This window comes from Camelina sativa, chromosome 16 (genome assembly GCF_030686135.1).
Source record: "Camelina sativa cultivar CO46 ecotype springtype chromosome 16, ASM3068613v1".
Classification (NCBI taxonomy): Eukaryota; Viridiplantae; Streptophyta; class Magnoliopsida; order Brassicales; family Brassicaceae; genus Camelina; species Camelina sativa.
Window position 1 is genome coordinate 18,518,680 of NC_141895.1, and position 24,051 is coordinate 18,542,730.

General features: G+C 33.0%; 2 protein-coding genes and 1 pseudogene across 4 annotated transcripts; 1 reads left to right on the top strand and 2 right to left on the bottom strand.

Annotated features, from left to right (window-relative positions):
• Nucleotides 1–1,736: 1,736 nt before the first annotated feature.
• Nucleotides 1,737–8,807, bottom strand: LOC104750649 (glutamine--tRNA ligase, cytoplasmic-like; annotated as a pseudogene). The gene is made up of 25 exons (XR_015584865.1): nucleotides 8,554–8,807; nucleotides 7,963–8,237; nucleotides 7,347–7,513; nucleotides 6,360–6,526; nucleotides 6,199–6,249; nucleotides 6,017–6,109; nucleotides 5,799–5,898; nucleotides 5,591–5,683; nucleotides 5,415–5,476; nucleotides 5,220–5,334; nucleotides 5,059–5,142; nucleotides 4,661–4,813; nucleotides 4,483–4,538; nucleotides 4,311–4,401; nucleotides 4,139–4,225; nucleotides 3,845–4,042; nucleotides 3,657–3,755; nucleotides 3,444–3,575; nucleotides 3,199–3,335; nucleotides 2,905–3,100; nucleotides 2,722–2,822; nucleotides 2,507–2,636; nucleotides 2,335–2,421; nucleotides 2,112–2,241; nucleotides 1,737–2,024 (listed from the first exon to the last, which is right to left on the bottom strand). The product of XR_015584865.1 is annotated as a glutamine--tRNA ligase, cytoplasmic-like (transcript).
• Nucleotides 8,808–12,322: 3,515 nt separating this feature from the next.
• LOC104750650 (uncharacterized) lies at nucleotides 12,323–14,024 on the top strand. The gene has a single exon (XM_010472478.3). It carries the CDS (start codon nucleotides 12,893–12,895, stop codon nucleotides 13,691–13,693), a length of 801 nt encoding a protein of 266 aa, XP_010470780.1. The 5' UTR covers nucleotides 12,323–12,892; the 3' UTR covers nucleotides 13,694–14,024.
• A 3,468-nt stretch (nucleotides 14,025–17,492) lies between these two features.
• LOC104750651 (uncharacterized) lies at nucleotides 17,493–18,928 on the bottom strand. 2 transcript variants are annotated; one of them, XM_010472479.2, is made up of 3 exons: nucleotides 18,067–18,928; nucleotides 17,901–17,978; nucleotides 17,493–17,797 (listed from the first exon to the last, which is right to left on the bottom strand). In XM_010472479.2, exons 1-3 carry the CDS (start codon nucleotides 18,718–18,720, stop codon nucleotides 17,792–17,794), a joined length of 738 nt encoding a protein of 245 aa, XP_010470781.1. In that variant the 5' UTR covers nucleotides 18,721–18,928; the 3' UTR covers nucleotides 17,493–17,791. The 2 variants fall into 2 exon arrangements, with proteins under 2 accessions (XP_010470781.1, XP_087346588.1); XM_087490462.1 differs by lacking the exon at nucleotides 17,493–17,797 and having other exon boundaries at nucleotides 17,895–17,978; nucleotides 18,067–18,813.
• Nucleotides 18,929–24,051: the final 5,123 nt, after the last annotated feature.

Sequence of the window (24,051 nt, forward strand, 5' to 3'; positions counted from 1 at the left end):
ATGAGTATGACCATCTCTTAAAGCAAACAGTGTTATTTTGGCACCAAATCCTACAACCACTCGTTACACGTATAACGCATAAACATACTCATTTTCTAGTTCCGTGTTTCATCTAGTTCACATTCTTTCAAACAAGTTAAATCCTCACTTCCATAAACTATTCAAAATCAAATTTTAGTCAAACCTAAGACATGAAAAAATTATCATGCATGTTCCGGTAAATAGTGACGTAACCTCGTATCCCATTCTCACATGTCGACTGTGTATTGGCACGTGCGTTTGTGAACAATTCTATCAACTGTACAAAGATCAACACGATTGACCATTTTACATTTCTATGAAATTAACTATTCAAACGATTTTATGTGCACCACACGAGAAGTAATCTAGCTAGTAAGTTTATTTCTTATCATATGTAAATTTCGTTTTTTTTTTAGATATGAAATTTTAATTATTGCGTCTTGTTATCGTGATCATTGGAAACAAAATTATACTGTCTCATTTCAAAAAAAAAAAAAAAAGGAAGGCTAACAAATAGAAAAAAAAAAGATAAGTGATGCCATATGCACTTCTGCACTGAAACACATGTAGAGAGCATAGAATCAGGCCTAGTGAAAGGAGTACAATAACGTCAGCAGCACTCTTATCCTTAAACCCCAATGGCAAAGGGCAATTTATTCCTTCCTAAATCAGTAATATTTCCATGTGCCTCTATAGAATATTCATACACCCTAAATTCCACATTCGTCGAACCAATTATTAAACTTTTGAGCAATGTAGAGGTAGAAATAAGACTGAATGATGTCGACGGAGGTTAAAAAAAAATGAAGCTACAGTAGAACCTGTGTAAATTAATAAAATCGGGACCATGAAATTTTATTAATTTATAGAGGTTTTAATTTATCGATAAATTAATAAAATATTAATTTATGAAGAGAATTTTTTATCAAAAATTCAGAGTTTAGAAAAAATTAATACTACTATTTTTCAAGGTGATGATGTAGTTGAAAGAAGATATGACAGTACCTTTAGAACCAGTTACACGTAACGAAGCAATTATCGCGTCAAGAACTCTCTATAATTTTTAGATGCGATTTGAGAACACAACACCAGAAATTTTTGATGCAGTCAGAAAGATTAGAGATGCTCTCCAACAAGAATGCAAATTCAAGAACAAACAAACAACAATAAATTCATATTTCACTAGATTTTCTTAGATATATATATATATTAGTTTATTTGATTATTAATTTATGATATTGATAGGACCATATTTTTACATGAGATTTTCAAAAACTTATTAATTTATTATTTTATCGAATAGTGTCTAAAATTACACTAGTCCCAACATAGGACCGGAAAAATTTATTAATTTATAGAGGTTATTAATTTACCGAGTATTAATTTATAGAGGTTCTAGCGTATATACAACAATCACTTTCAATTTTTCGACTCAATCAAAATCACATGCGTGAAAAGACTAAACTCTCTTTAGTCTCTCTACCACAAAGCTTTCGGCCACTTTGTAGGACAGTAAGTATCAACATCACACTATAGCAGATAGAGAAAGAAGATCCAATGGTTATGGTTCGTAATGTTGACGAGCTAAAATTTTTGACCAAAGACTTGAACAAACTCTCAATATACATTGAAGATATGAACAAAACAAAAAACAAAGGCAACAACGGTTGTTGATTCCATGCGTATCAAGCCAATATAGTATAACAATTATCAACTATCAAGACCTCTTCCTTATTATTTCCTTTGAAAACTTGTATTAAAACATTATATAAACAACAAATTTTAAGTAAACAATCAATAAATTTGGTAATCACTAATATTACTATGTAACAAATACACTAAAAAAACTGATGTCGATTATTTTTTATTTAATTCGCTTGTCCTCGATCTAGAAGGGGCCTGAGTGTTATCACTTGCTAGCTTTACCGGGGATCTCTTCCATTTGGCTGTCCGGTTGAACACTAGCTTGTCGGGGGTTGAATCTTTGTCAACCGCAAAATAACCTGTTAAGAAACTCAAATATTTCATCTCTAGCTCTTGATTTTCAATAAACGAAAAAGGAAACAAACACTTGGGATGTTTTAATATACCTTTCCTCTCGAACTGGAATATGTCCCCAAGCACAGCTTCTTTAAGGGCTGGTACAGCAAAAGCATTTGAAACTACCTCTCTTGAGTTTGTGTTGATGTCGTCGAGCCAATTCTCTAGTTCTGCTGGGTTCTGTTATTTGTTTGCGACAAGAAAAGGTGACAAGTCTTGGCTAGATTATCCATAAAACAAGGAAAACGAAAAAAAACATAGAAAATGGCTTACCTCTGAATTAAAAAGTTTATCGAAAAGCCGAAGTTCGACCTTCAATGGCTCTATTCCAGGGGAGGGTTCAGCGACCCAATGTAAACTCTGCCAAAGAAAACTCAAAATATAAAGACCAATCCAAATGAGGACATTTAGCAAAGGTAAAAGTTCTAGTGTTTGTTAAAAGAACCTTTAGTTTCTTCTTCGGCATTTCAGGATGATACGTCGTCTTTACAGGATGATACTCTGCGTGGATCTCAACAATAGTTTCATTGTCTTCAGCATAAACAACACCAGTGCATTTTATAGGGTAACCATATCTGCAAAACATGAACCATTACTATTATTATTATTTTTTTGTAACTTAAAAAAGCTTCATGTGTCTATCTGTAGCATTGCATTTACCTTAGTAGAACTGATTTACCAGGGGCAAGCCCATAGTTATCTTCTGAATCCTCCAGTCGGAAATCATCTCGGTCAATGTATACAACTCTAGAGAAAGGAACCTATACCAAAAACCAAAACCAAAGGCATTTCACATTATGCATAGATAAAAATTAAAAAAGTCCTTAAGAACAGAGTTCTCACCTTGTAAAAGACCGAGGGGTCGTCGCTTCGACCATCGTACCACCTTTGTGCATCAAGGTCTATGACCTTATTGGATTCCATATTGGTGATGACCACTTTAAGAGGATCAACCACCACCATAGCTCGGGGAGCGTTTTTTTCCAACTGCGTTCTGATATGAAACTCAAGACGATCCACATTTATCATGCTACCATCACTGCAGTATTTACAATTGAAGGTTTATTAGCAAAAAAAATAATTAAGATAGATCAAAAAATTCCTAGTGAACCAAAACAGCTAACAACAGAAATGAACCTTCTTGTAATGCCAATTTCCCGTATAAAAGCATTGATCGCGGTCGGAGTCACACCCCTCCGTCTCAAACCAACAAGTGTCATCAGACGCGGATCATCCCAACCATCGACATGATTGTTTTCCACAAGGTAAATCAACTACAACAAAAGAAACAAAATGATATAATCAGAATCATGATTCTCTAGAAAAAAAAAAAGGCTTTCATAACTGTTAGTGTATGATCAGGTTCCAGTTTTGTGACCAACCTTACGCTTTGACATCACAGTGTTTCTTATATTCAACCGTGAATATTCCCCCACATGAGGCATGTAGAGTCCCAGAGAATGTAATAGCCAGTAGTAAGATGCACGCCGAGTTTCAAATTCGAGCGTACAGAGCTACATATAACATATACAATACACACATAAGAATATTGTATGTCAGAGATATACATATATTAATAAAAATCTAAGACTAACCGAATGTGTTATGTTCTCAAGAGAATCAACAATGCAATGAGCATAATCATAGCTTGGGTAGATACACCATTTGTCACCGGTACGAGGATGAGGCGTAACCTATAAACAAAAATTAACACGTCAAATCAAGTCACCAAAAGAGAAACATGAAAATCTTGATTATGCGACAAGTCTGTTTTTGCACTTACCTTTATACGATATGCAATAAGGTCATACATATTATAATTATCATTCTGCATATCCATTTTCATTCTTAAGGTCGCCGTCCCTTCTTTAATATTTCCACATTTCATTTCTTCAAAAAGTTTCAATGATTCTGAGATAGGCCTGTCCCTCCAAGGGCTGTTCATTTTCTTCGCCCTGTACTCTTTGATCTCTTCTCCAGTCTGAGATAACAAAAACCATATACTATTAGGAATCAGTTCTGCTCATACTTTGATACTGACGAATCCACTATCAGCTTAAACTTAGTTCTGTTCAACCTGGTGATCAACATATGCGTGGCCTGTTTCTATCAACTTCACTGCCAACTCATACAACTCTTGGAAATAATCACTGGTGTATGTAATCTACAAGAAAAAATATAGGTAAGGGTGAGACAACTCCAAACACAAAACTAGTAAGTATTTGTTGCATATAAGATGATGATAATACCTTGAAGGGTTCCCAACCCATCCAGTTAACAATTTCTTCAATGTGAGTAATATACTCTCTTCTTTCGACTCCAGGGTTCGTGTCGTCAAACCTGAGACATCATGAAAAGAATCCTAAGCAATGTGTTTATAGAAGAAGAAGCAATCTTATGCTAAAAGCTAAGAACTATTACCGCAGATAACAACAACCACCTCGCTCCTTTGCAAGACCAAAATTTACAAACATAGCCTGAAGTAAAAACATTGTTAGATTACTAAGCAGTATAACCAACATGTTGGTCTTACCAAGCATACAACATTATGATCCATAAGAGAGTATCTAAAAACCTCATTCATATATGGACATTTTACCTTGGCATGTCCGACATGAAGATACCCATTCGGTTCAGGGGGAAAGCGGGTGTAAACATTTCCTCCAGTCACCTTCAAATGCTTATCAAGAAGTTCTCTAGTGTTGCTATATCTGAGAACAGAGCCGTCACTGAAAGACACCTCTGTGTGAACCTGATGAAAAATAATATATCATGTAATAATAATAAGGTTACAACAGAATTATATTACCAAATTTTCAAAATACTCATTCATATCTTCCATATGTTTCACAATGCAGTTTTGTTCCATTTCATCACAATTAGAGCTTATAAGTAATACAAATCATATATGCATGGCCTCTATTCATATTCTCATGCTACGACTACTTGAAAGTATTTAGAAAGAACTCAAAAGACTAAAGGCAAGTGATTTATTACCCTTTTGTTATGCTCTGGCTGAGGGAATATAGAATATGGATTAAGCTCCTCTTCAGAAGGCTGCGAAGCAGCTTCCACATTAGTCTTCTTTTCCAAAGTTATGAAGACTTAAAACTCTTACATAAATCATTACAAGAACCATAAGAACATTAGCTACGTACACTCACCTCAACTTTGGCAGGCTTCTCTTTCTTCTCCTTCTTTTTTTGCCGGTTTCTCATTATCAGCTGCTGTCTTCTCACCAAGCAATTCATACAATTTTTCACCTATGAGTTTCTATTAAAACATGAATCTCAATCAGCAAATCGAAGTTTTTTTTTTTTTTTTCCATCTAAGAAAACATAATATATGCTCACCGATAAAATCTTAGGATCTGCCCATGGAAACGTTTTCCGGACATCTACCAATAGTTTACGCTCTACACACAAAAAAAAAAAAAAAAAAAAAGAAACATAAATGCATCACGTTCTGTGAGAAGTTAAAAAAAAAAATCAAATAGGAGAGCAACAAGATCAATTATGTAAAGACCAACCTTCTCGGTAACGGTTCTCCAATATTGTTTTCTTGTTCTCTTCAAAGACGTCACTAACAGTTTTCTCAATATCTTCAGCTGAAACTACAACCCCTTGTTCCAATATATAACATCAAATGAAACTATCAACGTAACTTCGAGTACTTGTCGTCACTGGCTTAATAATATACACTTAGTGCTCATGATTGCATCGGAAAGATTTTCATACCGACACCACATGCTTCTTCAAATTCTTTCAGGTTGAAGCCATTAGAATCAACATCCTTAAAATACTTTAATGCAGCATCCATTTGTGCTGGTAACTTAATCTGCAGATGTGATAATACACAGGAAAACCAAAACACGTTTAGTTATATATATATATATATATATATATATGAAAAAGAGAGAGAAAAAAACAGATCATGTAAACTGATGAAAACAAACCTTAGAGGACATGATGTATTTGATCAACTCTGAACGATGCACAAGAGCTTCTGAACGATGCACAAAAGAACCTATAGGAAACCTAGTTGCAACCTAACAAAACATCATTGCCACCATTAGTAAGCTTCTACCACCATTATTGGCAAACAAACTACAGTATATTAGGGTTTAGATTAACTCACAGAGTAAAGTAGATTCCCAATAGTTCTGTCACATCCATCAGACACACCTGCCTGCACAAAAAACCTAAGAAGTCAGTAGACTTTGAGGAGAAATATTGGAGAGACGACCAATCTGATATATCAAGTTGAGTAGCGTTTCTTATGGGGTGATAAAAGAGAACCTCGTAGATGATGTCAGTGAGATCAGAGGTAATAGTTTTGCTGCGGATGTTGCTTACGGTTTCCTCATCCAAACCAATCTTGAGGAAGAGCTCCTTAGAGTTTGCTGAGGTTTCTTCTTTAACACTCATCTTCTTCACCCTAGGGTTTTTTTACGAGAGGCCGCCAACTAAGAAGCAGAGTAAAATACGAAACAATAAAAAAATCTAGGTTTGATAAGCACAGTCACACCCCCAAAAACAGATTACAAATTATAATCACTATTAACACAAGCAAACATTAAAGCAACAACACTAGTTCAACCCAAAATTGAAACCAAAGCAAAATAAAGTACAAAAGATCATGACAGTGAGACATCCAAAGAATCTTTTTGCAATATATAAATCGAGAACTTTAAGTCGTATTAGTGATGGCGAGTAGAAGGTGAAGACGAAGCAAACGAGAGGGAGCGAGAGATTGTAAAGAGGAGGAAACGAAAACGAGGAAGAACCCTAGCTAGAGATGGTGAAGAGGATTACAAGTAAATCAATAAGAAAGGGATTAACCTCACAATTTCGAAGAAAGAGGCAGCAAATATTTACCGGAGATTAAAGAAGAAGAAGAAGATTCGGCGTAATGAACGAACGAAGAAGGGAGTTAAAAGGTTTTTACAGTTTCAATTTCAGTTTTTATGGGTTTGTAAATATATGTTAATGTTATTGTTTTTAAAGCCAAGACTCTTTATGTATAAGTTAAATGTTTTGGAATAAAGGATTTTGGATTTTGTTTCTATTAGGGGCCGTGGCAATAATGGCCATTATAAAAAAAAAACTTTTAGAGCATCTCCAATGGTTGGATACTTGGATCAAAAGTTGAAGGTTTATTATTTATTACACCTATTAAGGATCTAAAATTTTAAATTTTTAAAAAACTTCTGTAAAAGTGAAAGGTAGAATACTTAACACACAAGACATATAGAAGAAACTGAGAACTGAAGAGATTAATCTAACCGAAAGGCAGACCAAATCATCAGGAAGATGCAGCTTTAGTTTTGTGACACCTTCAAGAGCATATCCCTTGCCAGGTCTTCCATTTCCCTGGCATTTCTGCATCTGCGTCAGGACAGGGAAAGAGTTGTCCATGTACAGAGGTCCTCCCGGGTCATAAAACCAACTACCTTGATACAAACGAACAAAGAGACAGAACTATTCAACTGCTTTTCTTATTCCAATTCACCCAAAGAGACAGAACTCTCAACCAACTGCCCTAACAACAAAGCCTAGAAAATCCAACTCCCAGAACAATATGCTCAGACCACCTTTACAAAACCCAGACAGAACTCACTATCTGCTCCCTCTTAACCAACTTAAAACTCTTAATCTGCTACATTCAGTCCTTGGCTAGAATAGAAACACTAGCCTGTAGCTAAGAAGAATTAAGCCGCTGTAACTTCTTTAGTACTATCACAAACACAAGCCTTTTGCCATAGAAATGCAAAATTCAAATGTATAACATTCCCTAACTCGTTTTATGATGTATGTATCAACAAATTAAGCTACCATAAATCAAGATGGTTCCAAACCAAGCTACGTAAATGGAATCTAGTGTGTTTAAAGAGAAGAGTACCTGGGTTGTGATGATGCAGTTTCAGAGGAGTCATCATGTGGAGGAGATGATGAACTTGGAGTTTCTTCAGACTTGGTGTCATTGGCTTTCACCTAGGAAAACCAAAAGCCATGGCTACCCCCCCCCCCCCCCTAAGATACCCAGAAACAGATAAAAAGAAGAGAGGCTCTCCATAGGTGGTAATAAGCCACTGTCACCATTCCTTCAAACAAAAAATGTGTATTCTTCAGCACCACCATGCAAATCCTCCATTGAATTAACTCGATTCAAGCGAACTGCTTATTTAACAAAACAGAACAAGAAGAAACATTTAAGTTTTATTGTGAAAATGCAAATACATGATTAAAATTTCGAAAATGAATTGAACTGAAGGCATAGATAAACTAAGTGGTCTACAGTTCGATTTAATTATGAGCTTCCATTGAAGAAGCTTTTATAGCTTTCTTTATTATTGGGTAAAGCAAACTCACCACAGAGAATCTGTCAAATTGTCAACACTGCTTCATGCAATTCTCTAATCAGAAATTCAAAGTAGTCACAAAATTCGTTACTTTTCTCTCCAGGAACTAAGAGATAGAGACGAGATATTACCACATCGGCATCAAAAGAATCGTTTGATCTCGGAGTCAATTACTTGTAGAAGCGTCTGATCGGACTTTAGTCCACGAGAGACGAAAGGACGAAGCAAAGATGGCTTGGTAACAAAAGACGATGACGGAGACAGCCTGAGAACCCGTCGGTGGAGACGATTTGCGAAAAAAAAAAATTGTGTCACGTATTGACTGACACGTATGCGGGTCTATAGTTTTTTTTTTTTTTTGGTATTATTAATTTATTTTTTAGACACTTATTAGATAGACACTTATTAGATAGACACTTATTAGATAGACACTTATTAGATAGACACTTAAGCTAAACCCCCCGTTGGAGCTGGTCAACTTTGAGTTTGAAGATTAATTTTCAAAACCAAGTTTTAAAAGGATGACATGTAGCATATCTTTCTTTGTGTCTTTTTTTCTCTCCAAATACATTTATTGTTTTTTTTCATCATTTAGAGTTAAAAAATAAATAGGTAAAATAAAGTTAAAAATAAAATCAAATTATTTTGTTACAATATTTATAATATAATTTTTTGTGCCAAAAGATCAATGTATTGGATATTTTTTTTGTAAAGTAATATCAAAATAGGTAATTGTTGTTATAATTGATGGTCGTCAATGCAACATATCTAGGACTATAAAATTTTGTTAAAAATTATTACTAGAAGCGATAGAAAACACAAATAAAAATAGTGATACGCGATGAAAATATTATTGGTGGATATGTCTTATTTACAAGTATAATAACACAAAAGAATGTGACAGACTTATAAAATACATATACATCAATTATGTTAAAAATTTAAGTACTTTAACAATATTTATGATATAATGAATTAGTCTCGATTCTCGAAAGATAATTATATAAGCAATAAGTTTATTTAATACGGCATTTAAAATGATCGATTTATTTAAAATCGTTTAATGCTTTTAATTTATCTTTAGTTATGTATAGGGGATGTCATACTGGTTAACTCAACATATTATTCAATGAGTTAAAAATTAAATGACTTTATTAGTTGACTTAACTCATTTAATAATTAGGTTGTATTAACCCATAACTTATGTTTTATATACAAAAGACCGCATGGATAAATTCTATTTATTTTAATGATTATTCCTATACTGATCTGCTGAACCGAAAAGAAAACAAGGAAAAAAAGGGCCGGGCGTAGCAAATACAATTACCATTCAACAACGTATCAATTTAAAATTATAAAACGAAAAAAAAAAAAAAAACAACAACAAACAACGTATCAACAGTTTGTATAATTTAAGTTATGGAACTGTTCAGCTGAACACGAATTTACCATATTCAAATACCAAAATCAGTTTAAGAAATAAGAAAAAATTAACAAAAGTCGAAGATGCTTCTCTCTAGATCTTGTTCGGTATTCTATAATCTTTCAGTTAGAGATCGGATCAAACCCCACAACACATGCTCCCTAGTCGCGTATATAATAAACTGGTAAAACTCACGTACGTGATCTATATTCTCTTCACATGATTAGAGCATATTACTTCCATTATTTCACAGAAACATCTCCTGACTCTTCATTTACTATATGCATAATGGTGTCGCCAGCAATTAGTAGTTTCTACATTTGTGATATACATAAGGAAAGTATGATTGATCTAATTACCTTTGATTTAAAATACAATACTTCTATACCTTATCTATTTAAAACGTTGAATGGTTATGGTTGTGTAGTAAGTTGTGAACTAAAGTTAGACATATTTGCACTTAGTTAACCATTCACCATTATGGATTAGACCATCTCTATTTCTATCTCCAGCTCATTTTCATTTACATCTCCAAAATAGAGTTTAGAGTCAAATCTTGCTCCAATTCATCTCTATTTCTATCTTAAAAATAGAGATCTCTATTATTTTCTCTATATTTAGAGACCTTCATTTCTATTTTACAATAAAATTTGGAGATTTCAATTTTTAACTCCATAATGGAGTATGGTTGGAGAAATGGGTTGGAGATGCTCTTAACATGCATTATTCCGAACTTAAAATCTTCATACTACTACATATTTAGTATAAAACTTCATACTATCATAAATTTAATTACCATTGGTCTGCTTTTTTTTCTTCTATTCCCCAAAAACATTGTACTATCATAAACTTCATATCTCCTATATATTAATAGTGAACCATTTTGGCCAAAAAAACTGATGTGTTAGCATTATAGCACCGATTAGCAATCAACCCTCAAAATATAAACTTATTTACATATAAATGCCATCTTATTTGTTTTTAAAACCAATAGGTCAAACGTTTTAAGTTGGGCTATGTTAAAAAGTCTAATAACAAATACCAAATTAGTGAAATATAACTAATATAATTAACATAATTTCACTAATCTTAAATACAATCAAAATAAACTCGATGATAATAAATATTTGTTATAATAAATCTTTAAAATTAAACGTGCATTATATATGTGCGGAATATATATATATATATATATATATATATTATATTATACTTTATAATTAATAAGTATCTAATTTTCAAGGTATAACAATACAAAATCACATTATCTTAATATTAACTTTCTCTTTCTTATTATTAGTAATCTTCTTGATGGGTAAGAAAACCAGTGCAGTGAAAATGCCTCCTGAAATAGAGGCGTAAGCAGCAGAAGAGGCATCCATGGTTTTTCTTTTTTGGTAGAGAGATGAGAAAATGATAAGAAGAGATGGCTTTTTTCTTGCAAATGATTGTGAGATGAAAGGATGGAGCTTTGCAGAGGTTATATAGTCTCATTTTTCAGGGTTTTTGTGATAATAGTCCAAACTAGTTATATCTTGTAGTGTATACTATTGTCTATTACATATTACAACAGTCCGATGTTTTGTTTACCAAAATATTATTATGCAAAGTCTGATTTACAACATATGTATCAACCATTCAAAGCCTAATATATAAATTATACTATATAATATATACCAATTTGTTCAGATCATTGAGCGAGCGACTTTACAGCTGCAATGTTTCAAACCAGAAAACATGCATTAATTGCTGATTAAATCATATTTTTAACATGTTGTTTAGTGATCTTGGTGGATATTATTACTGTCCTTTGCAGACATCTATGCAATAGTGAAAAACATATTCAAATATCTAAGAAATAAGATATGGCAATGATCAAGTACAATGTATCAAACGATACCATCGGTTATCATTAATGTAATAATGTGGTACTATGTAGATTCAAAATACAGACACTATTATCAGATGGCCTTTCCAACATAAAGGTAAAAGATAAACAGAAGAAATTACTTGGTGATACTTTTCTTGAAATTCTACTACCAAAGAAACAAAAAAGTTATTAACAATAAACAAATGTTTAAAAGAAAAATGAAGTTTTTTTCCGGACTATGTTATTTTCCTATCTTAAGATCGAGTTTATCAAATGAATGTTTATTTTGCTATATCTATTAATAATTCTTCCAATTATCATTTATTTTAAAAAAAAATCTCAATGTTGCTACTTGTCTAATTCATTTTTACGTTTTTAATGTATTGTGTGCAAGTCGAGAACCTCAAAGTGATCGCCGTTCAGTGTATTCGTGCGACTTGCATGATAATTGTAAGACACATTCTTGATTACATTAACTTTAATATTTCAAACAGTTAAAAATAGTAACTAAAGTTGGTTAGATTCAACTCATCATTAACATTTTTTATTTTGTCATATATCATTTGTCTTTATATGGATTATGCTGAACACATCAACAATAGTTTATGTTGCATAAACTGCTCAGCTACATACATTTTAAGCATCTTTTTACGAACGAGGACAAATAATAGTGGGTAAATATATTTTTTATATTCGTTTTGGGCAAATAGATTGAAATCTCAACATTACTTTACTATTTTGTTTTCTTCTTTCCCTATTCCTTTATCTTTCTTTAGCTGTTCCTCTTCTTTTTCTTTTTGTGTTCTCGTGAAAACTACAACAACTGATTAGTCCCTCCATCTCCTATTGTCTCCTTAGCTTCGTAAGACAAGTTACAAAAGAATTGAAAAGAAAAGCTGAAGCTGCCATTTTTGACTTGAGAATCTTCATTTTTTTTCTTTCCTTTCTTTAACTTCAAAATCTTCTTCGATCCATTCTCCATTCTTTAACATCGTTTTCAAATCTTCAAGGTCTCTTTATCTTTTCCTGGGCTTTGGCTCTTGAATGATATCCAACGAAGACATATACATATATACAGAGAGAGAGAGAGAGAGAGAGAGAGAGAGAGACAGAGAGAGAGAGATATTGTGTGTGTGTGTGTGTGTAAAAGAGAAAAAGAGAGCGAGGGAGAGAGGTTATGGCTATTGACGTTTGTTGTTCGGAGGCCTCTGGTTCTGGAATTAGTCCAAGAATCTCATTCTCCTACGATATAGACTCAACGGACGACGGTGAAGTCAGATTAGACACAACACTTCTTGAATCAGGTTCAGATTTGGATTTCTGCTTTGGTTCAAGTTGTTCCGTTCAAGAAGTGTCTCCGGCTGATGAACTCTTCTCCGATGGCAAGATTCTTCCCGTACAGATCAAGAAAGATTTACCACAGGCAGTAACCTTCCGTGTTCAAAGATCAGCTTCTCTCTCGTCATCATCATCATCTTCTTCCTCTTCCTCTTCTTCCTCATCGAGAGCACCCGAAAAGAAGATGAGACTCAAAGAGCTTCTATTAAATCCTGAATCTGATTTCAACGACAAGCCAAGAGGACTGTTTTTGCAGTTCAAGAGAAGCATAAGTCTCAACTACGACAAAGGCCGAAACAGCAAAGGGCTGATCAGATCGCTTCATTTCCTCTCACGCAGCAACTCCACACCAAACCCTAACCTTAACTTGAACCCCAAGGAAACCCATCAAACTCACAAGACTCACAATCTTCCTAAACACACGTCTCCTTTAAGAAGATCATCTTCGCTCTCAGCTTCTTCAGTCCCTTATCACTCGAAGTCACACGGCAGAAAGAGTTTCGGAAACGGAAACGGTGGGATTCGAGTCAGTCCGGTCCTGAACTTCCCACCGCCGGCGTTCATCTCAAACGTCGCCGAGGGATTTTTCAGCATTGGATCTCTCTGTAGTGGTAAGACCAACACAAAGACAAAATTATGAAAACATCTTTTGGCATTTTGTGGCCGGAGGGGGAAAAAACAGTTCAAACAAGAAATGTCTTTATTATTTATTTATTTTTCTTACTGTTTGTATAATGTGTAATATTAATATAGACAGCACATGTGAAGATTAGACAGCATGTGGGTTTTGTCTGTAATTTCAAAAACCAAAAAACAAGAATAATTGACAAACTAGGAAGCGTAGCAGAAGCGTAGGTACACTTCGTTGATTGGATCTTTGTGGTAATAAGATTAGTTTTGTAAACACGTAAATAGAAAAAGATATATGTAAAGAAGAATGGATCATCGTGGTGATAAAATTGTTGATTAAAGAAGAATGAAATCTTCGTGGTTTTAACCTTTTACCAGAAAAAAAAAAAAAAAAAAAAAAAAAAAAAAAAAAAAAAAAATCTTCGTGGTGATATGTCCATGCATATATTCTTAGGTTTACTTTGACTGGCATTTTACGTCGTTCGAGAGAGGTCGCAATAGCAATAGAGCTGAGGTAAGCTCGTTAGACTTGGGTACGGTAATTAGCCACGAGTCTCCATATATGTATAGTATGTCATTATGACATATTTTAAACGATGTATGTTTTTATCTAATAAATTATTAATTAATGAAATTTAAGGAAATGTAGTTTTGGTTTGAAGGTAAATGAAGAATTTTAGTGTTTAAATTACAATAAAAATATAAAATAACATTTATTAAAAAATTAAAGTAAAACTCTAGAATGAAATGTTTGTGAAAGAGAGAGTAATTTTACAAATTTACAGCTAGTATCCAGGTGAATATGATAGCGGATAGCCAATTGAGAATGTTAAAATATCAAAGTGGATACCAAATTACCAACTATACATTTGAAAACAATCCAAATTATTTCTAAAACAAGTTAAACATTAATATTAAAATTAAAAAGTCTATAAAATGCAAACTTCTTTTCCTCACATATTCTACAATAATATAGTAAATTTAAGAGTACATATAAATTGTAAAACAAAAAAAAACTCAAAACATAGTTCATTGCATTGGAAATGCACACACAAAATCTTGTTATTTTGGAGAGTTTCATAGCACTATAAAGTAAAAGGAGAGAGGGAAATTGAAAAGTGTCCTATTTCTAATACCACTTTTCAAAAATGTTTCATCTTTAAGAAATTATTAAAAATACACCTAAAAGTCTAAGATCTACTCAAATACGTGTGGGCACATAATAAAGTATACACAAATTTACCTTTATACATGTATAAATTTTAAATACTTTGTGAGACATTGTAAAACCCTTATAAATACTTGTAACAAGTTTTCGAGCAGTAGTTACCATCTAGAAGTATCTTATAGACCATATAAAAAAAAAATTCAGATCTAAGAGAGGTATTTTAAAAAAGAGTCAGCCAAATGAATATTTTTGAAAAAGGCACAACCAAAAAAGACATTTCTAAATAAATCTCTAAAAGAAAACACATTTTTAGTATGATCAAATTCAAACCAATGCAATCGCAATTTGCAAACAATGTAAGAGAACCAATTGTCTTTATATTATATATTTATATGAGAAGTAACTTTTGCATAACATGATCAGCACTTTTTGTATGAAACATGTTTAAACATATTTTTAGAGAAACAATGTTTATAAATACATATATATATATATATATATATATATTAAATATCAAATTTATATAAAAGAGGTAGATAAAGGGTAATGTAGGCAATACAATCTCATATCTATTATTTGAAGTAATTTTTAAATAAATTGCTTACGTATGATCACATTTTAAATTTTTTACTATACTTTTTTTTGGAAGATATTACGAGATTGTGCATTGAGATATATTGATTTTGTATAACATCAAATGATGTATAAAAAGAGAACTATATTTCTATTTTTTTTATATGATTAATAAAACCTGCAAAGAAGGAAACTTGAAAGAAAAAAATAACATTGTGTGTTTGACTAGATTTTTTTTTTGCAAAGATAGAATATTGAAATTCTCTATAATATCTAAAATTCTCTATAATATCTAAAATTTTAAATTTACCAAAAACTCTAAAAAATTTATTTGTGTTGTTGTCACATATTTTTTGTTAAATAAGAAATTGTAGGCTGAGATTTATACACTTTCTCATGTCGAAGATCAAAACATGTAATAAGTAGTAATATTGTCGCCTTCCAAATATATTTTAAACAGAAATACTATCAATATTTATTAATTTGATTAGTTAATTTATCATTAATAATATAAAAATAATTGAATTTTTAAAAAAGATAATCATAGGTTTTTAATTTTTAATAATATTGTTGTTTTTTTTAGTATTGTCTATATAATCATAAAGTTAAGTATTAAAAATAAAGTTTATCATAGCCATGTAGTTAAATGAAATAATGTAAATAACATAAAGATTTATAGTCTCACACTTTTAAGTTATTATTATTTTCCAAAATTAATACATTACTCTAAAACATCTTACTAGCTGACCATCTATATTAACATTTTTGAAATACATTTTGTGTTATGCCCTTTTACTTTTGTTTATTTAAAAAGTTATTTACAACATTAACCCCTAAAAAAATTTCAAAACTAACATTACTCCAGATTTTGTTTCCTAAATATTTTACATTTTATTTCAATTAAAAAAATAACAGCAATCAATATGGAAATAGAAACTATCATATATTTAACCATACATTATGTTGTATTTTGAAGATATTCTATATATGAATCCTTCGTAAACGAAGAAAAAAACAATTTGATTCCCATTTTGTTTTCCAAAATCAGTGAGCTTTGATTCTTAACGTAAGAAAAACTTCGATTGATAGTTATTTAAATATTATAATTATCATATATAAACTTAATAAAATTTTTAATTATTACGAATATGTAAAATTAAAAAATTCTAAAATACTATATAATGTGGTTATATAGTAGATGGGTTATAATGAGAACATGTTGAAATTAATAAAATATTATTAAATTTGTGTTAACACAGGTTAAATTCTCATTTAATTATTTATCAACACTACTAATATTAGAATATTTGACATAAAATCAGTTGATTTAACTAAGATTGTATAAAATAATTAAATCATTAGAAAAAATGTGACTTAATCACAGCATATAATTACTGATTATGTATTTAGATCTCTTATTTTTTTGTTATAATAATTAAAAATCAAAATAGAATCTCAAACACTAAACAAAACAAACTAAATATAACAAACAAATGATCATGAAGTGTATTGCGGGTTAAAAAATAATATAAATATTTAGCCATACAATAACTAGAAAATTTAGTTATTCATCTATTTACAAAACATTTAATATTTAACAGATGGATACAACATAAAATATAAATTATATGTCTGCGGTACACCGCGGGTTAAAATCTAGTAGCTATTGAGTTAACGAAATTGAATCAGACCGGAAAAAAGTAAACCGGTAGAGACCGAGTCACACTGAGTGAAAACAACCCAACGCGGGAAAAAGAATGCCCTCACACGGAATAATTTGGTCCACTTAATGTATATAAATAAGCACACACGCCTTGAATTGTATATAATTGACATGAGTTTCATTGACCGTACAAGTTGCTGCACCTTCTTCTAATATACAACGCACCCAAAAACAAGAATCATTACCCGCAAAAACATACAAAAGTCTTCAAACACATTCTCGTGTCACCACGGTCAAGCGAAAAGGGGATAGGCTAGTAAGTAATACGCCGGAAAGGAGCAATCATCGATCAGTAGGAATGAGAAATGACACTCAACACAACATTTATAAACGTTTGAGCTTGGATTTGATAAAAATGTTAAATCCTATTATTTGATTTAATATTGGCTTTTCTTTGCTGCCTTAAACTGATGAAAAAACAAAAGAGTAATGTTCTAATGAAACAGAACCTACTTTTTGTTCCCATATCATTTGTACAGGTTATTCTCAGCTAATGAACATAACAAGAAACCCAAAACTAAACAAAGAATAACTAAAAGAAACACCAAAAAAAAAAAAAAAAAAAAGACCAATTCACAAACTTCAACCCGATCCCACAAGTCAGCAAATTAAGGCTATGAAACTCCTTCCTCAATCCATCATCATCATCTCTGCAGAATCAGTAAATCACAAATTCAGCAAAACACACAAGTAAAGTAAACAATACAAACTTTAACACATAAAAAGTAAAAAAAAAACACACAAGAATCATACCTTTCCCCTCTCAGCTGGGTCACGAACATTGTAAAGCTCCTCAGTAATTTCAGTTATATAAGAAGCTGGATTCAACAACTGCAACCAAAAAACAAAAACCCCAAAAAAATCAGTTTTTAAATAAAAACAAATTTCACATACCAATAAAAAGATTCGATCTTTTTACATCCATCTGTCTCTGAACGGTTCGAGATCGTTTCTTAGGCCTACGCGGTGGTCGTTGCCCAAAGATCTTCATGTAATCATCTTCAATCTCTTTCTTAGACAACGTATACTCCAATCTCATCGAAACCGAATCCTTCACTACTCGTTTGTTCTCCTCAATCCCTAACCCTTTGTACTGATTCGAATCCATCCTCGGAATCGGAGCTTTACAAGCAGCTCTCCTCTTCCTCAAATTCCACGGCCGTTCCTCCACCGTTGCTCCCGGCGCTTCCGGCGGCGGAGGAGGAGGAGAATCCTCCATCTCCATCTCCATCTCCGTCTCTGGTTCCGGGTCGTCGCCGACGAGGACTTGTTCCCTAAAAATCGATTCGGTCATCTTATCAGCAACGTTTCTAAGATCTAACATAATCTTCTCCCTAAACTCTTCGATTCCTTCTTTCTCAGAAGATTCCTCGACCTGAGACCGTTGATTTCGATGATCTAATTCGGAATTCGACGATCGGCGTCGGAGTCTTTGATCACCGCCGGAGCGACCACCACCGTCGGAATCATCAGCGGCCTTCATACACCTTAGTTGTCTTCGAGTGCCCCATAAGTTCGGTAACGAGAAATTGTAAAGAGCCTTCGATCTCTCGTGTCCCGTCGTCGTCGCCATTGGAAAACCTAAACCTTCTCTCTCGCTTTCGTCTTCTTCTTTGTTTGGGAATTTTTTTTTTTTTTTTTTGCTCTGTGGCTTTTTGAGAGAAACGGAGAAAGAAAGAGTTTGGTTTATTTATATACGAAGTGCCGTTTTTTAACATTGAAGGGTATTTTGGGGAAAGTATAAGTTTTGTTTGTGGGGGTGTTTTGCTAAAATGCGCTGTGAGTTCTCTCTTCTTTTGGGCCTTTGGCGCATAGGTTTAAGATTTTCCCGGGTTTGATATGTCGGTTTAAGTGATGGGATTGGGTTATAACCGTTCGATTTGTGATTGTATCCGTAGATCTTAACCCACCGCATAATCTTTGTTAGAATCTTTAACTCGTTTAGGGAGTTAAGATTTGTTCAATTGGGCCGTAATATTTCTAATTAGAATTTTTGGTATCTCACATGTGTTGTGATCATTGTTCAAAAAAACGGTCTAGGCGGCCGCCTAGGCGCCGTCTAAGCGCTAGGCGCTCAGCAGACGCCTAGACGATCGCTTAGACCGCCTAAAATCACAAATTTTTTTATTTTAATGTATGTTTTTATTTTTAACTACATATATTTAAAATTTTAAGTTTTATATTCATATAAATATTTATAAATGTTTATATGTTATTAATCTAAATTAAAGAAATGTATTTTTACTAATTTTAGTTTATGATTTATTATTATTTATTTCTTCTAACATATATTTTTATATAATTTTACATATAATATCATATATATAATGTTCATATTGTAAACGCCTAAACCGCCTAAAAACGTTTAAAATTCCGACTAGGCGTTCTAGGCGCTAGGCACTGGGTCACCGCCCACATACCGCCTAGCGCTTTCTTGAACACTGGTTGTGATTAGTGTTACTTATGTTTTTTTTTTCTTTGTTTTTTTTTAAATCACCTTATTTTGAGGATTTTCATTTATATTACAAGGCGACTAAAATAAGAGGTGTTATTTTTCAAGTTTGCTAATTTATATGTTTTTGTTATGAAATTATTGCTTATACCTAAATTACCCTTACTAATAGATAAAATCAAATTTTAAGTAGTTTTATGGGTTGAATAGCGCATAATTAAATATATCATCTTTAGGAAACACATATAGAATAAAGGGCAATTGTTATAAATACCACTAAAATATGTTTTTATTCCAAAAATATCACAATTTAGTTTTTTTTCTTCCAAAAATAACACTAAAATGTATTTTTTTCCAGAAATACCACATAATTGAATTAAAGTTCTAATACTAAAAATTAATTCCTAAATTCTAAATACTAAACCCTACTCCTAAAAACTATATCCTAAAACTAAATGTGTCAACCCAAAACCTAAAAAACAAAATTTTACATCCTTAAAAATCAATTTTTTTGTGTTTGTGGTAATTTTGGAAAAAAAACTTTTGTGGTATTTTTGGAAAAAAAAAACTAAGATGTGTTATTTTTGGAAAAAAAAACATTTTTTTGTGGTTTTTAAATATGTTGAAATCCTGATTTTAGTGCATATTATTTAATTTTCAGAATTTTTAGTTTATAAATAAGAGTATCTGACGTAATCTTGAATATGAGTTGATGAGTCAAGAAATGTTTAGATTTTGAGTTTGAGTCAAATGTATTTTAATTTTATGGTAAACTTATGTTTTATATCAATTTTTTTAAAAATCTTTTGTTATGTTTAACATTTAGATTTGCTTTTTTTTTTAATAACTAATAATCAGTCAATTTAAACCATATTAAAATATGATTCGATTAATGAATACATAAGTTTGGTTCGGTACGAATTACATCTATTTTTTTGTCAGTCAAAATGAACACCCCTTATTAACATTGTTACTTCAAAAGGTATTTATTTATCTCCTTTATTAAAAAAGTTTGTGTTTACCTTAACAGGTTATATTTCGTTATAAGAGTAGAAATATGTATTTTTTATTCATTATGTTATTTGTTACATGATATAACCGTTCGATTTGTTCTGACTTGTGATTGTATTGTATCCGTAGATCTCTTAACATACCGCATAATCTTTGTAGAATCTATAACTCGTTTAGGGAATTAAGATTTGTTTAATGTTTCAGACTACAATTTTAGGAATCTCACATGTGCTGTGAACTTGTGAGTTATGATTACACTTACTTATTTTTTTTTCTTTTTTCTTTTTCTTTTTGTTTTAAATCACCTTACCTTGAGAATTTTAATATATATATATATATATATATATATATATATATATATATAATGAGAAAACTAAAATAACAGGTGTTATTTTTCAAGTTTGCTTATTTGTATGTTATTGTTATGAAATTATCGCTTATCCTAAATTACCCTTACTAATAGATAAAATCAAATTTTAAATAGTTTTAGGGTTGAATAGCGTCTAATTAAATATATCATCACTAGAAAACACATATACAGTCATGCACATAGAATAATTAGGAAAATGAAATAACATTTTTCTGGTCAAAGGTTTTTAAATATGTTGAATCCTGATTTTAGTGTAAGTTATTTAATTTTAAGAATTTTTTTTATTTATAAATAAGAGTATCCAACATAATTTTGAATATAAGTGGATGAGTTGAGAAATGTTTTGATTTTGTTTGGTATTTGAGTTTGAGTGAAATGTATTATAATTTTGTGGTAAACTTATGTTTTATATCTATTTATAAAAATATGTTGTTATGATTAACATTTAAATTTGTTTTTTTATAAATAACTAATAATCAATCAATTTAAACCATATTCGATTAATGAATATATAAATTTGGCTCGGTACAAATCGGTTCGACGCCGTTTGGGTTTAGGAAGTCCTAAACCGGGATATATAAGATGGAACTCGACATAGGTTTTAGAGTAGCCTCATTTTTCGATTCGAGAGAAAATAAAACAGAGAAAAGGTACCTTTGAGTGTTTTGAAGCTAGAATCCTGATAGAAGTTTGCTAAGGGTATGTTTTCGTCAGTTTTGGTCAGAATCTTCTGATTACAAAGGTAAGTGCATGACAATGGCTTATCTAAGTTTGAGATTCTCAGATTTTCATGTTTATGTGTGGTGTGGTTGATTTCTTGGTTTGTTGGAGTGTTTTCATGGTACTTGAGGATTTGTGAGACTCCTTTGTGGCTGTGGATTGAGTTTGATGCATTTAGGAACAGAGATCTGACTTGGAGCTTCAAGGAAGACGATGCTCAGCAGTTGCGTCGACCGACGCAAGGCGTGTATCGATTGACGCAAGTGCGAGAATAGCGCAAGAAACCTACGAGCATCGATCGATACAATTAGGGATTTTGAAAAATGTCGAGCATGCGTCAATCGACACAAGGAGTGTGTTGGTCTACGCAAAGTGCTTGCATCGATCCACACAGGGTGTGTGTCGGTCGACGCAACCTTCGCCAGGTGTCTGTGTCGATTGACACCAAGAGGGTGTCAGTTGACACAAACCCTTTAGCAAGCGGCTGATACTTGCTTTTCCTGGTTTGATTACTTATTTGTTGTTTGTTGATTGGAGATTCTCAATTGCTTGTGTGTATAACCCAATAGATGGGAGGATTGCTCATTGAGTTTTTATGACAACTCATGCATCTTAATTTGTGTTTGTGGTGCAGGTAAAGGCAAAGTGCGAATGTGGAATCAATGCAATGAAGAGGAGGATGTTCTAGATGCTTGTTTGTTTTGTTATATGCTGTTGTTAGGTTGCTAGAATGGAATGTAGTAGTTTAGAACGGTTGTTTAGGTTCTTGTCAACTTAGTCATGCCTTACTCGCAAACCCCCTCACAAACCTCTTGTAGTAACCCGCCAACCCAAAAAAACTCTTGATAACATTAGCATTCCGTGATCTAGGCCAATCCCTGATGGCCTGAATCTTCTCTGGATCCACAAAGACTCCCTCCACTGAGACAATGTGACCCAAAAATCTCATCTCCCTCTGCCAGAAACTACACTTGCTCAACTTAGCATACAACATCTTCTCCTGCACCTTCTCCATAATTGCTTTCATATGCACTTCATGCTCTTCAAAACTCTTAGAATATATCAGGATATCGTCAATGAAAATTATAACAAACATATCCAGAAACTCTTGGAACATGCTGTTCATTAGTCTCATAAACGTTGCTTGTGCATTAGTCAACCCGAAAGGCATCACCACGAGCTCATAATGTACATACCTCGTCCTGAAGACCGCCTTCCTCACATCTGCCTCCTCTATCGGGATCATATGATAACCCGACGCCAGATCAATCTTGGAGAACCAAGTAACACCTCTTAGCTGATCCAACAACTCATAGATCCTGGGAAGAGGGTACATGTTCTTCATAGTGACCCTGTTTAGACCCCAATAATCAATGCAAAAGCAGAAACTCTCGTCCTTCTTCTTAACAAACAACACAGACGCTCCCCACGTTGAGACGCTATGACAAATGAATCCCTTGACCAAAAGTTCCTCCAAGTGTTTCTTCAGCTCTGCCATCTCTGTTGGAGTCATCCTGTAAGGCGCCTTAGTAACGGCGTCGTCCATAGTTCCAGTTCAATCGTAAAGGGATCAGAACAAGATGGTGGAAACACTTGTAACGACTAGAACACATTCTCGAACTCCTCAACAACCTGAATACCGCTAACCGTAGACTGCTCCACTAACTCTGGCATCGAGATTGTAACTAGATAAGCCTCACTTCACTTCTCGATCATCTTCCCGATCTACATGGCCAAGATCACGAGACTCCCCAAAGTTGATTTCACTCCCTCAAATACCAACTTCCCTTCTGGACGCTCAAACTCCACTCTACCCTGATGACAATCCATATGTACTTTGCGCCGATGCAACCAATCCATCCCAGGATAACATCATACAACTTCACAGGAATGGTAATCAAATCTCTGCTATCTGAATATCCACACCCCTCCCCATCCAAAGACTCTCAGAAACTCGCCTCCCGCGACTCTTACAACTCCCGCTCACTTTTCGGGATCATCTCTGATATTGGCTCTCTCAGCGCACCCCAGGTTAATGAAGCAATGGGTTGCTCCAGAATCAAACATGACGTGGGACCTAAACCCGCCCACCAATAAGGTCCCTACACAAACCTCATTTGCTAAGAACCTAACACTTTATCACAAGCAAATCTTAAAATCTCAAACTATTGAAAATCACCAAGTCTTAGTCTCATAAATTATACTTGTGATCGCCCCGGCACTGGTTCCTCATGTGTCTACGGTCGTGTACATTCTTGGCACATGCTCTATCCGTGCATTCGGCTGCACTCCATGCTTCACCGTTGCCACCGCCATCTGCTGCAGCTTGGGACAATTGGACTTGATGTGCC